Source organism: Denticeps clupeoides, chromosome 3 (genome assembly GCF_900700375.1).
Source record: "Denticeps clupeoides chromosome 3, fDenClu1.1, whole genome shotgun sequence".
Classification (NCBI taxonomy): domain Eukaryota; kingdom Metazoa; phylum Chordata; class Actinopteri; order Clupeiformes; family Denticipitidae; genus Denticeps; species Denticeps clupeoides.
Window position 1 is genome coordinate 3,870,707 of NC_041709.1, and position 16,491 is coordinate 3,887,197.

At 39.7% G+C, this 16,491-nt stretch overlaps 1 protein-coding gene across 3 annotated transcripts in view; it reads left to right on the top strand.

Annotated features, from left to right (window-relative positions):
* Positions 1-16,491, top strand: part of brinp1 (bone morphogenetic protein/retinoic acid inducible neural-specific 1) — a 92,254-nt gene that overhangs the window by 24,497 nt on the left and 51,266 nt on the right. For 2 of the 3 annotated variants that reach the window (XM_028974500.1, XM_028974501.1), the window contains exon 2: positions 3,034-3,301. In XM_028974500.1, coding sequence (XP_028830333.1) covers positions 3,084-3,301 — 218 coding nt within the window. In that variant the 5' untranslated portion in view covers positions 3,034-3,083. The remainder of the gene's footprint in view (positions 1-3,033; positions 3,302-16,491) is intronic. The other variant, XM_028974502.1, reaches the window with a different exon arrangement.

Below are 16,491 nucleotides of genomic sequence, written 5' to 3' on the forward strand. Positions count from 1 at the left end.
ATTAAGAAAAAAAGGAAAACGATCACAATATTACAGCGACTTCAATCAATCATATTCACCAAACCCACAAGAGGTGTAGTATAGCAAATGGCTTTAAATATTGCAGTTTGTCATAGCATTAGACAAGTGTGCTGGATTTAATCTTCCAGCTCTTCAAACAGCACCGTATTTTGCACCCCATCTTCTCTATTCAACAAATACAAAAAAAATCCCCCCAAAACATAAGAAAATCACTTCGATTAAAATGTATATTTGAACAAATGCAAATTAGATAATATTGTTATCTACTCTTCTGTAGCATTCTATATCTGCAAGTTACTGACAGGAGAGGTCAGTGTGCAGCATGATGGCAGAAACTTAAAAATGGCATATTTCATTTTTAATCCCTGGCATTTTACCTCCCCATTTACTCCTATGTGCAGAATGTTAGCAGCCGTATTGGTGAAAGCATTATTGGGCAAAGTCCCCTCTAACGACGCTTCCATTAACCTTTTGAATAATACAATATTCATTTGGTAAGTGGCCATTTATTAATATTGCAGCGGCGCATATGCATAAATGCATGTGTCGCCAGGCACTCCGCAGGGGGCACATGTGGCGGTGGCGCACCTGCACTCGCCAGGCAGCGCCATCACCGCCGCTTCCCTCGACCGTCTCCCCGCTCGTCTCGCAATTAAGTGATGCATTGTTATGTTCTGACAGGCAACCTCAAATTAGTCTAAACTAATTATCCTAAAGGAGGCCTCATTAGATTATGCTGGCATGGATTTGTCATTGCCAAAGCGTCCTGGGTTAGCCACGCCGCCACATACACGAGGACACCAATTGGCCTTGAGCTCTCAATCCTATAAGTGATGTGGACAAGCCAAGGTTTTAAGAGCCTTTAACGCGTTTGTGCGCATGCGATTATGCACCACAAGTCTCTATTTGTGTACGACAGGGAGAAATAAGAGTTGAGGCGACGGACGCTTTATGCAGAGAAGCGTATCTGCAGATAATGGCGCTAGTGATTCGTTCCTTTAGCTATAAAGTCACTCTTCACACCTTTTTTTTTTCTGACCGCTGCCTCCCAGCTTCATGATGAGAATGAGTCCGTATGGGATCGATTCCTCCTTAATTTTCACTTGACAGCTGAAATATGATCCCAGAATGAAAGAAATTTCTTCCCCCGAAAAGCAAAAAAAAAAAAAAAGAAGACGAGCTCCATTACATTTTCCCCTCCTCTGTCATGTCCTTATTGTCTAATAAAGCATGAAAAGGGGAGAATTTCTGCCTACAATAGCACTAATTTAATAGGGCTGTGTTAGGCCTCTGCAGCTGGGGGCCAAAGTTCTTAAGCATAATTACTGATGGAAATGGCTTCCTTATCGGGAAGTATAGACATGATTCCACTGGCAAGTGGATAATAATGTGCCGCGCTGACACTTTATCATAAACCAATGCATTTCTCTGTGACATTTAGTAGCTTCGGCTGATACTGTTGCATGGTGCAACGAGGTTGCCTGGTCTGAGGCAAAGAATATTGTTTTTATAATCTGAAACAAGGGCTCAGGAAGCAATATGGGGTCTAAGCATGGCTTATTTTGGGTGTTTTAAGAATGTCCAGTATGTTTTTTTTCCCGATTGTGGACAGAAACAGGATTTTCACTACAGCTGAATAATTCATAGGGACAGTCATTACATTGACTTTGGATGTCACAATTGTTTCGAACAAGAGCTGTTATGGATGCACATGAGGTGATAAAGTAGACTTTAATCTTTAAAGCTTACAACTTTAAACAATGAGCCAATTTGACAAATTGAATATTGCTCTGCAAATGTACATTGTGCAGGTAGTCGTGGCGTGTCTAGGTCAGTGTGCATAATCTAGGTCTCTGTGGATATCTGAGGGTGAAATGGGACGTCTGACTCTTTGTTGCTATGAACAATGGTCAAAACTTGTGTTAGTGTTGCTGTCCAGACAAACTGCTGAATATATCATAAAAAATGTCCCCTGTCAAAAAATTTTTTCTGATATTGATCTGTATTCAGACTGATTATGATTATTATTTTCCTAGAATGTCATGAAACTGACATATTTTTGGTCAGATTGGTTTTACAGTAGTAGACAGAATTGAGCATGAACCACATGTGGAACAAGCCTAGCTCTTTTATGAGGTCCCCACCATGACACCGTCTGGAGTTCAGGATTAACACATGTCTCCTCTGATATGTTTGATGTCAGCGGGGAACCTAACCCTCCTCTCAGTGGCGTGCTGGTGGCAGTTTGGCTGTAGTCAATTTTACTTTATGGCCCTCTCACTCAGACAGGGTTACAAACGTAGGATGCTATATCGACTCATGTGGGCATGTGTTGGCTCATCTTTATTCAGCATTAGCTACATTCAAGGTAAAAAAACAGCGATAGCTATTGAATAATTAACCAATTTTAGTTTCAACAGATTAATATTCTCCTGATGCTGACATTCAGATTCTATTTAAACTGAGTAAGTCGGTTTGTCTGGAAGTTAAGTTAATACAGTCTTGCCATTAATTACTTTTTTTTTTTTTTTTTTTTTTTTTTTTAAGACAACACTCTTCTGCTCAACCAACTACATGTCACAACATATCATAAAGCAGCCTCTTAACCTTGTCTGAACTTATCATGGAACCAATTAGTCTGGATAAAGAGAAGGCCACCCGTCCCAGGTTGTAATTCATTCTCATCTGTGAAAAGGGCAGCCTTCCTCATTAGTATGGAGGACTACAATCTGGCACTGATCACTCTGTAGAAGGAAGAAGTGTTCATTTTTCCTCCCCCAGTTTTTAGGTGGAAAAAAGGTCACTTAGTATGTGTATATATAATGTGTATGTGTGTATATACATATATGTATATATATACATATATAATTTTATATATTTCATAATATATTATTTATTTAAAATAAAGTGTTTAAAGTGTTAAATCTCTTTCTCTCTCTCCATCTGTACCCCCCCCCCCCCCCAACCCTCTCTCTCGCTCTCTCTCTTTTTTTGTCTTTCCCCTGTCTCTAGGTCTCCACAGAATGGAGCGAGAATGAACAGAGAGCGGCTTAAGGAAAAGCATGAACTGGAGGTGTATTGAGGTCATCTGCTTCCTGTTTATATGGGACCATATAACAGTTCAGTCTTCCCGCCAGGATCCGTCCGCTACCGAGCAACATGTCACCAAGCAGTTTGATTGGCTCATCTCCGACCGCGGACCTTTCCACCACTCTCGGAGTTACCTCTCCTTTGTGGAAAGATTCCGCCAAGGATTTACAACCAGATATAAAATGTATAGGTGAGTGCTATTTATGTATTTATTGACCCTTTTTTACCTACTCTATTTGAAATGATCTTCTGCCCCTCCCCTACAGAAAAGGCTTATAAATAAACCCCCTTCAGACTGATCTTTTATATTTCCCTTTACATATTAATGCATTTATGGCATAGATTAGGTACTGCTAAAGTTTTGAATTGAATTGGATGGAAAGACCACCAAGTTACAACTCAAATGTTAATGATGTCTGTCGGCAGTGTGGCCGACAAAGGAAGCCGTCAGTCTCTCACCGTAATCAGACATGAGTTCAGCCTGTCGAAGTGTTCAACTTTTGGTGGATAAAAGTAAATGTCTGCACTCTTAGTTGCTTCCTCCCGGATGTGCTTCTGCGCCACTGGTCTTTAAAAGAATAAAAGCCCCCCTCAATTATCCGCATTTACTGTTCATCGTGTCTCAATCCTCCAGCAGAGAAATCACACATTATTCTTACACATTTCTTTTTTTTTTCCGTCCCGTTTCTTTGTAAATTCTCTGCAACTTGACTGACAAGGTACAGAAGACAGATAACGAGGAGCCGGTCTGCATTTCATAAGGGGAGGCTTTGATTACTTGTCATGCTTGTCTTCACTGCGGAACTGTTGAGTGGGGAACAGTGAGACAGACCATACATGTTTGATTAATATACTTTGGGAGCTACAGACAGACGAGGGGGGTTTTGGTGGGAGGGGTGAGGTGTCTGAGGGCTCTCGCCCTCTCAAACACACACAGAGGCACAGAGACAGACTTCATTGTGAGTCTCAAATGAAGGATGTATCCTGTAGAGTCGAATTTGTTCATTTATTTTGGAGTCTTGATAAAGACGTAAGAGTTGAATTGGCCTGGTTTAGCAATTTGGGCCTGATTCTCTAAATCTGCACTAAGCATTTTGTGTGGGGCTAAGCGTAAGGTCAAATGTTTTTTTAATGATACACATGTGACATATTGTGCAGAAAAAAGCAGGTAGTTGTTCAGTTTTTGCCTTAACATAACGTAGCATAACAAATTACAAGATAGCAATAATAACCAATGAAACATAAGAATTTGGAGATTAAACTTGATTGCTTTATTGCATGTATTTGTAACATTAGCTTTGCAGCCTTCTACGTAACCCAAATAAAAGTAAGAATTAAACTTAAAGTGGTGTAAAGTAAAAAAAAAAAAACGAAAAAACAACTGTGTCCAAAATATCATGTCGTGCTACGTCAGAGTGAGAAGAGTTTGACATTCTGAAAAACTGGCATGTTGGCTGGAGTGAGTGGTGGATAGTAAATGTAACTCATTACTGTGCTTAAGAAGTTTTTGGTGTATCGGTACTTTACTAAAGCATTTACATTTGTGGAGAATTTTTACTTTTACTCTGGTACATTTCAATGTCAAAAATATTTTACTTCAGGCTTATTTCAAAATGCAGTTGTTTCTTTTTTACATTTAAAAAAACTAACATTTGACCTGCCAGCTCAAAACTAAGATGCGGAGTGGCGGACAGAGTCAGAGAAAGGTGAATGTTACGCGTCTCACCAATTGAATTACAGCACGCAGCTATTCACCTGCATTATTCCAATTTGCCAAAACACCCTTGGCCTTATTTCAGAGATGTAGAAGGTTTAGAAAAGAAGCATTCTTTCTCTTTCAAATGTCTTTTGTGCCTTACAGGAGTTCACCATCTAATCTAAGGAATCAGGTAGATTCTGATTGAAATCTTTGATGCTAGTTTTGCTGCCGTTAGCTAGCATGTATAATGAAACTTTTGATTACAGAACGACTCACATTCGGCAAGCAACCAAAGCATTGCATTATGGAATTTGTGTGTTATCAGTGCTTGAAATCACCAGGCCATAATAATTGATTTATATGTAATTGGACGTAATTGTACGGCGGGCGGGATGTGACACACGGGTCAAGAGTTTGACACCTATGTGTTACATCATGCAATGATTAGCTATAAAGGCACGTGGGCGACTGCACATAAACAAGCCAAGTATACCTCTGCAATGAGATGAAAAAAGAAATGATTACTTGCTTGTGCTAATGAAATAACTTTATTTCATTAGCACAAAACTCTAAAAGTCTGAAACTCCAGATTCTGGAGTTTCAGCAAGGCGCATATTTTACGTCTGCTGCATTAACAAGTCAAAATAGATCATATTTACAGTATTTTTAAATGCGTAAACCACATATCTAGAAAATTTTGCTTACATTATAAAATTCAAGCCGTTATATTATATAATGATCACCCAAAGGTCTAAAGCCACAGTCCCTGAGCAAGACGCTTAACCCTGAGTGTCTCCAGGATGACCTGTCCCTGTTCACTACTTGTAAGTTGTTCTGGATAAGGTGTCTGAGAAATGTTGTTAAAGTAATTAGAAGTTCATTTTAATCGTTAAAGAGTAATTAGTGGTATTCCACTAAAAATGTTGTTAAAAAATATCTACCTATAATGAATAGATTTGTTCTTATGTTCTTATGTGAAGTGAAATACTTTTCTACTGTTACTCAAGGTGATATTTAAATTTGACTTTCACTAGAGTAAACTTTTACCCTACATAACTCTACTTCTACCCAAGTACATAGTTTGTCTACTTTATCAACCACTGGCTGGAATCATACCAACAGGTAACTGAAAAACACATAGCACAATTTTATAAGGGCACAGGGGTGTAGGAAAAGCTAACATATTATAGCAAATAAGCTCATTGATGGGGAGAAATAAAAATTTACATTCAAGGCTTAAAATAACACTTAGGTGTTAAATAAGTTTTCAACTGTAAATGAAAACAAACAAACAAACAAACAAACAAACAAATAAATAAATAAATAGTTTGGAGTGTGGCTGGCGCAGGGTGAGCTGCTGTGAAGTGTTAACAAAAGAACAAATATGGAAGAAGATGAGCATGAAAGTGAAAGTGAAGTGATTGTTATAGTGAAACACTGCAGCACAGCACACGGTGCACACAATGAAATGTGTCCCCTGCATTTAACCCATCACCCTTGGTGAGCAGTGGGCAGCCATGACAGGCACTCAGGGAGCAGTGTGTGGGGATGGTGCTTTGCTCAGTGGCACCTCAGTGGTTCCTTGGCGGATCTGGATTCGAACCAGAAACCTTCTGATTAGAGGGCCACTTACTGAACCGCTAGGCCACCACTGCCCCCGCTAGGCCAACACTGAGGATAGGGCACTGCGGAAATTTACTGATTAACTATGCGGTTAGTGTGAAATCTTTCAGACTAAGGCGTTGACATAAAAATTACACAACATTTAATTATTTAATTATTAACATTATTGGATAATTGACTGATTCTTTCAGCCCCAGTTAGTGCATCATGCCATACTTGGTGCCAGTTTGAAAATAGTGCCCTTTGTTGTGAGCCTTTTCTCTCTGGTGCTACAATTTTTGATGATCCAATCATGACTATTGCGTGGTTGCGTGTTGGCAGCGTCGAGCTTTTTGATGCTTTTTTGTTCTTGTGGTGTCTATTTCAAACAGAAGGACACATCAAATTCAACCAACGATGCAGGATATCACCTTGCTGGTGACAAGACAATTAAATTGAGCATCAACACCGCGTGGAATATGCTACACTTCTCATTAAAAAATTAATCAGAAAATCTGCAGTCGCATCTGTGAGACATATGCACAACTGTCAGACAAACCACCACACTCATCTGTCAAGTGTTCTTGTATGTAAAACTTACAGTGTTGATGCCCCTCCTTCTTCCTTTCTTCTCGGAGATGCAAGTAAACATTTACCAAAAAGTAAAATGCTGCGAAAGCCACTGGACAGGGCCATCTGTCAGCAGAATGTAATTCACATAAAATTAAACACCATTACACTAAGCTACTTTTAAATGCCAATTGCAGTTACTATCTGTTACTAGGATTCTTATTTGAGAAAATGTTCTATGTAGCATAGTTATGTATAACACTAATAAGACCCCTTTTTTTATTATCCTACCAAATACATTTTACTATGGGGGAAAAAGAAGACAACAAATGTGTGGCGATTTCCCACGTGGTTCTTTTGTCTCAGCAATTTCAGAGCAGGTCCAGCGTGAATCTGATTTCGCTCGGGGAGAAAGCCTCCCCGTGAGTCCTTTTATCTCGTAAGAGATTAGTGCCAGTGCAACGCTGGACAATGCCAGCCACATCAGCAACGAACTAATCTCCCCCTGCCTTTAATAACCTGGGCGTGTTGCCTCATTCTGGAGGCCAAGCGTAGCGATCTGAGATCTGGCCGGCTCTCGCAGGGCTTAGGGAAAAGGTCACAGTCACTTTGAAGAAGATGCAGAGCGTAGCTACAGTGGCTTGCCTAAAGGTGTGCCCCCGTAATTAAAAGGCTCTGGTCGGCTTAGCAGTTTCAATGCTGCGTTGCTTTAGCTCGGTCTCCAGCAATGGCCCTCCCCTGTATCCTACAAATCGGTAAGTGAATAAGAAAAAAAAAAAAAAAAAAAAAAAAACTTTGATCAAAAATTATTCTTCAGAGTTGAAGAGCTTCTTGTGGCACAAAAGACGTTGAGAGCATAAAGAGCGCCGTTGGATGTCGATGTCTTCAAGGCTCCCCTTATGTTGTACATGTGTGTTAGATGATGTGTTCTCTGTGGTCATTGTTCAGAAAGGCTCTTGTATCTCAAGCGCTTGTGTGTGGACGAGAAATCCAATATAAATGCAAATATGTCAGATATTGTGTTTTAAAGGCAACAAATGAGCAGCACGCCCCAATCAAAAGAACAAGTCGGCGCACTGTGTTTACAGTGACGCATTTCTGGAAATTTTATGCAGTGTATTGGCCAGGTGTTGCAAAGGTAGCGCCTTCCCTTCCTAAACAGGCCTTCATAATATGACAACTTGTTTGCACGGCCTTTTTTTTCGGGGCAGCAGTCGGCATAATCTCGACTCGTGTCACGCGGCACAAGAACGAGGAAAAACTCGACCACGTCCTCCGTCACACTTTAATGTCACGTGTGCTAGTCAGATTGTGGGATACGAATGACTAATCTAAATCCTGAGCTGCAGATGAGGGCCATCTGCTTGTGTCACCCACCTGGGCTGTCTTCTGTTAAGCGTGGGGGGAATGAATGAATGAATTATCAACAGAAGGACTGCTGGTTCTTCGCTGTTGAGCCGCGTGGTGACCAGGAAATCTACCTGATAGAATCCAGATAGTACAAAAAGCTTCTTCTGGTTTTACAGTGTGTAAAGCTTCTCTTAATTTACAGTAGTTACACTTACTCAATGATTATAGAGCAACAGGCTGACCAATCCCTATAAAGCAAAAACTAATGTGAATTCAAGTGAAATAAAGAAATACACTAAATGATGGATTATAATTCCTGTTTGGACATTGACTGCCTGGTCACCCTAACAACATCAGATATGGTGATCTTTTCTTGTTTTGCTCATTCTTTCATTTAGTGTTGCTATAGGGCTCCTCTGTTGAAGACACAAAAATGGCTGACATCGTGAGGAATTTAGATTTTGGTTATGTTGCCTGTGACAGATCCTGTTGCTACCGTTATACCTTTGGAGAATTCCTCTGAAGACGTGTCTGAGTATCACCCACTGAGAACCCAGACATGAATACAGAAAGCCGAGACACTGAGGGAACATTGTACAAGTGCCACATTGGGCTGATCTGCAATTCAATTTGGTCCTTCCCAATCCCGAGATTGGGCCAAAATTTGATGAGCATGTATAGGTACTTATCACCTCAATTGCCTCGGGTTGAAGGGACTCGTGAAGAAATTGTTCTCTTCAGCAAATGACTGCTTTGCTTTTGCAGCAGCGACAATGTTATTATCAAAGATGCTGTCAAGGTCAAACAAAAAAAGAGAAAAATTTGTACTTTCCGCCGTAGTATGACAGATGTCAGATGTATTTCAACAAGTGTCAATTTCTCAGAAGTCCTTGCACTTAACTCGATGACTTTGGCACTTGGTCTTCAGCATTTTTTTTTTTTATTCCAGTTGAGACTTCATCTTTGGAGAGATATTTTATTGCGACAGAGACAGTGAGGAGCCCTCATGCCCCCACCCCTCGCAAATCAAACATGCAGAGACATATTTACTCCACAACGCAATCAAGAGACCCTTTTTCAAATGAAACGCCAATGGAAAAAAGCTGCAGCTGCTCTTGAGAGACTTCTGCTAGAATTTAATTCATAGTTTATTATTGAAAATCAGCCAACTTATTATTCTTTTATTTCGTCTTCTTCTTATTATTATTATTATTGTTATTATATTTAGCATTTTTGTTAGCGTCCAGTCAAAGCATCGTAATTTATAGATTATCATTACACCTGAACATGTTGTACGTTTATTACTTATAATATTATTGGTCGCCTCCCTGGTCGCCAGTCATGGCTGCCCACTGCTCACTAAGGTGATGGGCTAAATGCAGAGGACACGTTTTGTTCTATCACCGTGTGCTGTGATGTGTTTCACAAATACAATCACTTCACTTTCACTTTCAATTAATGATTCTGAGGAGCTGCTTACTGCTTTCTGATTTTATTTCTTATACATAAAGGTGAATATGATGTTACATCCTAAATTTAATCACATAATCAAATATTTAATTCTAATCCATGAATCTCTTTTATTGTGAGTGCAGGAATACCACACTAACCACTAACCGCACTAACCAGCAACACATTTACATTTACATTTACAGCATTTATCAGACGCTCTTATCCAGAGTGACTTACAATCAGTAGTTACAGGGACAGTCCCCCCTGGAGCAACTTAGGGTCAAGTGTCTTGCTCAGGGACACAATGGTAGTAAGTGGGATTTGAACCTGGGTCTTCTGGTTCATAGGCGAGTGTGTTAACCACTAGGCTACAACACAGGCTTTCTCTAGTTTTTCTCTAACACTCCCAAACTCTCCTCTCTATCCTCCTCAGTTATACTTCTGTACTGTAATTTGGCTGTTATAACTACAACATAGCTCGCTGAATTTGAACCTGGTTTGTGACTGTTGGTGGCTGCTTCTCCCAAATTTGTTGCAAAGTCCTTGGAATGGATGTTGTTCATGTCTGTCATACGTTATGAATAAAAAAAAAATGTATGCACACAATGTATCTGTGTTCTCACAGACAATGTATGTAATGCATGACCTTCTTTATAAAATTTGAGGTTCTGGTTTTGGACTGGTTTGTGATGTGAAACAAAGTGAAGTGAAACCAAAATGCAGTAAACAAAGGCAGTCCTTCTTGTTTTATAGGTTAATAAGGTTTAAATGGTTTAATAAGGTTTTGTTCCTTTGTTGTGGTTGTTTTGTTTTTTTGTGTAATGTGTTGTATTGTTGTACATGTTTGTAACAATGGAGTGGAGTATTTTCCTTGTGTATTATCAGTACATATCAATCTGTTTTGTTCATGTCTTCCCAATCGTTCTGATTTACCTCATTAGCCATTAAGCCTCCCGGTACACCTATGGCTAGTTTGTATGTAATTGTGTTCTGCTTGATTTCTTTGGGCAATATTTAACCCCAAATTATTAAATGTCAGAGTAGACAGGGTTGTGATAGCTATAGTTTGTTTGCATGATTCCACACTGTATTTTTTCCTCTCAGCTGAGAACAAATGTTGGGCCCAACAGTTTTCTTCTATGTCGTGTCACTTTTTAATGTTCTGTTTGTATAAATTTTGGCTTATGTCTTTGTAAGAGCTGGTTCTCATTGATGTCACCACATACTATAATAGGTGAGCAATCAGATTTGGCATAAACTTCGATAGCCTTTAATCTGGTGGTCAATAAACAGTAACAATAATCAAATGTTTATGGTCTTAACATAACATTAACATAACATTAACATTCTAGGTCTGTTATGTACTACACAAGATGTGCCAGCACTTTTCAAGTTTAAAGTTCATTTTGACATTGAAGACTTCCATTTTGCACTTCCATTTACCTCCACTCATTTTTAATCTTAATCCACGAATCCTTTTTATTGTGAATGCAGGAATATTTACCCACTTTTTATGATATTTTCCATAAAAGGTGTTTATTACACTTTAACATACAGTGGGGTTGTGTACTTATAAGCAATAAAGCAGTTGGACTTTTATTTCATAAAAGGAAATTCAATTTTATCTAGTATGTTAATACCTTACTATTAACAGACTTACTTTTACCATTATGATCGTTACTATTAAGTGCACTTGTCCCTGAATGTTTTGATTCAAAGTTTAATTTGTCCATCCATCACTTATGTCCTTGGAAATTTCATAAATTGATAATTTTTTTTTGTAAATCCTTTAATTAATAGATTTTTCCCACATCATTTATTCAGCAGTATACACCATTTTTTATGCGTTTGTCAGACTGCTGATTGGGTCATTTATCTGATGTATGAGGGTGTGCTGGATTGTGCACTTTCATGAATATGGATATCACTCCCCGTCCTCTGGAGCCAGGCACTGCTCTTCTGGAGTTCACCACGAGCATCGCCCTTGCTCAAGAATTTTTTTCCTGCATCTCGCGGCCTGCCGGCACAGCGGTGATTTGACACTGTGCTTTGAGTGCTGGCGGCTCAAAATGCAAAAGCATCACTTTGGATTATGTATACATATTTTTTCATGTCACCTCATTTACTCCAACAGCACATATCTGTTAGCACATTTATGCTAAAGACAGCTCTAGGTAGGTGGGTGGCTCAGGCATCACAATGTATGTGGACCAATCTTCACGCAACGTCATTTAAAATTGCAGGCGGTGTGTTTATGTTAATGAGGGAAAATCCTGCTTATGCAGCTCAGCATTATACGAAGGCCAGCTATCTTCAGGCATAAAAAAAAAACCTCCACAGGGTGCTAAACCATGGTGTTGGCACAACACACCATGGACCAATGTTGCCAGATGCTGCAAGAACAGAAACCCTTGAGGGGAAAAGAATCCAAGGGAAACGAAGGTGGAGGTGAGGACGCTGATCCTTGTTCTACACTCAAACCTCTCAAACAAACCATTTCAATTCAGGCTAAACATACAGCAACATCTACATGATGCACATCCACACAAAAGGACTAAAATCCCCAGATAGAAAATCGTATCTACACAAAAGACAATTTCAACTGATTCAGTGGGACTCACCTTACTCAGTTTAGATCTACCAGCTAATGTCCTCCTAATGTAACAGTGTGCCAATCATGACCTTGAAACTTGACCTTATTAAACTAATAAACAAACTCTTTAACCATTAAAAAATTAATCAGTATCAAGTGTTATGGAGTTAATCTGCACATTTTCTCAATTTTCTTCCTCTGCCATCAGTGAATTGCCTTGAAAGTCCCAGCAAGCAACAGTGTAGGTGTCATATGACCACACCGGTGCATATGACACCTAATTTCAGAGCTTGTTCAAAAAAAAGAAAAATCTCTTGACGCCCATTTGGCCACAATGCACCTGTTTTCACCTGGATCAAGCAGGTAAAGGGATCATAGCTTCCATATGGATTCGGCTGCTTATCTCCCAGCTCGTCTCCTTTATTTTGCCTCGCCGACATTGCAGCTTTAATTGGAATTGATTTGACCAAGTTTACTCGTGCGGTATAACCGAGTGTCCTTTTCTTCTTCTGTGTATGTCGGCTTTGAGCAGTGACACACAGAAGAATATGGCTGGGTGGAAATTTAATACACCATTAGGCTCCCCAACCCCCCCTGAAAATGCACACACACATACACAGACACAAGGTGAAAGAAGATTCCAGATATTGATCTTATGTGGAAAGGAAAGGGTGAGAGAATGGAGAGCACGCACTTATTTCCCCCGAATTGGACGTTGGAGGAGCGTCGCTCTGCCCTTTTGTTTTGGCCATAAGGATAAAAATCTTTTGTCCTAATCTGGCAGACATAAATGAGTTAGGCTGATCCATCAGTAATTAATTGGAGTAAGGGCGGCTCATTTAGATTCCGGCGGCAGATTTGCGCCGAAGCGAGGGGAATTCGTGATGTGTGTGTGCATGTGTGGGTGTGTTACAGGTGTGTGTGGGAGTCAAGTCTGTCTTGTGCAGCAGCCTGGACACATGGAGGGGTGCGTCAGATAGGAACAGACAGACAAGCTCTCAAAAAAGGTCAAGATGAAGGTGGGAAATAATCAGTGGCTCACGGTGTCCCTCAGCTGCCTCCGGCACCACGCCCCGTTCGCATGTCATCGGCCACATTTGCGCAAATCTGAATTTTATGGATTGTGAGCCTTGGCGATTTATATCGGCAGGTTAAGGTTTACTGTGGAGGATCCTGCATTATACTGCCTGTATGAGGCATTTTATGGCCACAAATATATTAAAGATACACTCTGGCGTTGCCATAATCATTGCAGCGAGACGCGAGGCACAGATGGAACTTGTAAATCAACAAGAGTTAAATGAGGGAGGGTATCGTCACCTCCCTCTCAAACCACGCATAATCACCCCCCACTGAGGGATTAGTTAATTACTGCGAGGAAGAGCTGGTAATTAGTTGAGAAATGGAGCTGGAAGAATGTTGGGGTTAAGTAGTGACTAATTCACGGTGGGAGGGTTTTGCAGTCCCTAGAGGCTTTGCCCACTTCACTCAAGTGAGGGACATCCTCAGTGGGCTTCCTTGTTGGACTTTCCCATTGCTTTTACCTGGTCCTTCTGGCTACCCAGAACAAAAACCTGTTTAAATATCGCAGTTAGAGAAGACAGAATCATGACACGCCAGCATATTTCTCTTAGTGTGGCATAATGTATATTCCCACTAATTCCCACTAACTGTACTTGAATGAATGATTTTGAAACACTATTAAGTTACACTCAAAAAAACTTTGGACCTTTTCTTACTTTGTGTATACAGTTGCTCAGAAGTCAAATCTGTAACTTGAAACTTTTTCTGTGATTTAGCCATACAATATCCAATCCTTTTCTTGTTTTCTGCTTTTTTTTGTCGTGCACTTTGTTAAATTAAGAAGAACTAGTGCTGCTTCAACGTCTTTGTATTGATCACACTACATGTGACAGTTTTAACTTCAGGTAAAAAATGTTGAATTGCTAAATGTGAAGTATTCCATGGTTTGGGCTATTTGGGACATTTTACCTCCCAGTCTTTTTTAACACAAAGAAAAATCATCCAAGGTGCTGGAAGGTCCAAAATCTCTTCAAGCAGTGATGACCACTGGCTGGATTTTACAGTATTCAAAAGCCAAATGTAAAACAAACGACATAAATTGTCAGCAGAAAACAAATCTGCATTTTGAGAATGTGTTCAAAAGCCATTGCCTCCTCTGAAAAAAAAAAATTGTCACAACATAGAAGGTTTGATTCATAAGTGGTTCAAAGTTTTGTGGAATGATGAGTCATGATTTGAGATGGGGATGGAAGTCAAAGGTCCAGTAAAAGTCACATTTAGAACAAAGTTGCAAAAAGGCTTGCTTCACACAGCTGAAAGAATTTCTTAAAAGGCAGAATCTTTAATTGTTGACAATGTCCTTGCTTCTGGTGTGTCAGGAAGAGCGAATGTCACAGGAAACTGAGTGGGTGAAGAGGCATGTAATTCTCACTTTTAATCATGCCCACACCGATAAGCGGCACACCACTGGTCTTCACGTTTGGTGAGACCCAATCCATGTGAGACAAATGAGACGTAAGATTGACAAAGACACTTCTAACAGCATGACATGAAGAGTTCACGATCTGAGAGAAGAATTAATTGACTGGGCGCCAAGCTTTTTGTTGACCCGGGAACCACCTACTTCTGCATAATCCTGTTGGTCACCTGGCCAGAGGTGTCTCAGTGTGTCGTTACCTGGCCCAGGGACATGACACATCATACCTTGCAAAGAACACCAACTTGTGGTTATAGAACAAATCTACCAGGCTTTGAGATTTTGCCAGAACCCTTTTCAGATAATGTTCTCACGCATTAAGATGAAAACCATTACTAGTCTCGCAAAGAGGAAATCTATTCCAAATTTTTACTGGTCACCAACATTTTTTTCTTTCGTTCTTGTGCAATTTCAATTTGGGGATTGACCCATTTTTTGGTGAGGAGTATACATTCTTTGGAGCAATATGAGTCAAACCAAGCATTCAGCACAAATATTGGTATCGGTTGTGTCATATAGGTATCAATCCTAGTATCATTGTACTTGACTTTTCATCCAAGTGTGGTGCAAATGCCCATTTTTAGAATTTAGACATGAATCCTGCGGTTGGCATTAAATAGCATATCTGTCAAATTCTAATTTTATTTGTCACATTCACAGTCATACACGGTATGATATGCGGTGAAATGCTTTTAGCGACTGCTACAGACCAGAGTATTGCAAATATTGCAAGTAAACAATGAACCAATATGCATATATTGCAACCAAATATTACACTTTTATGTTTTTAACCTAAAACATAAAATATGTGGAACAGGTAGGGTGAAGGTGTGCAAATAGGTGGAGTCAAAGTATAAAGTGACAAAGTGTAATGAAAAAAAATTAAAATGTGCAAGGTAAAAAGAGTTAAAAGTTAAAAGTTTGTGCAAGGATTGAGTCCAGAAGTGATTGAGAGAGTGCTGGAGTGTCTTCTGCAAGAGAAGGTAGATCAATTGACATGTTGCAGCATACAATTTCTCCAATGTTCATTTGAATAAAAGTGGATTTGGACACATGCATATGCAGTTATGCAGTCTTGTCCTGAAATTTGCTCGAATTCTTTTTAAACCACTGAGAATAGTTGAAACTGTCACAACACAGTTTCAGCTTTGAGTGTGAGAGAAGCGGATTTGTCACAGTCACTCGGCCTGGCATGATGGGAAATGCTATTTGGTGAATTGAAAAGAAATGCAATCTGACAAACGCTGGGCAGAGAAGCATCAGATCATATAAAAATATATCTAGAATTACCTGAAACAATACATCCTTAATATCTTTATTTGTTTGATGGCAGTAGATGGCAAAACTATTAGTTTAAAATCATTTTACATTTAAATTTGCAGCATTTATCAGACGCCCTTATCCAGAGCGAATTACAATCCGTAGTTACAGGGACAGTCCCCCTGGAGCAATTTAGGGTTAAGTGTCTTGCTCAGGGACACAATGGTAGTAAGCGGGATTTGATCCTGGGTCTTCTGGTTCCTAAGTGAGTGTGTTACCCACTAGGCTACTACCACCCATAGTGAATCTTATTGTGAGTGAAATCAGAATAAGTTAGAATGATAAAAACTTTGT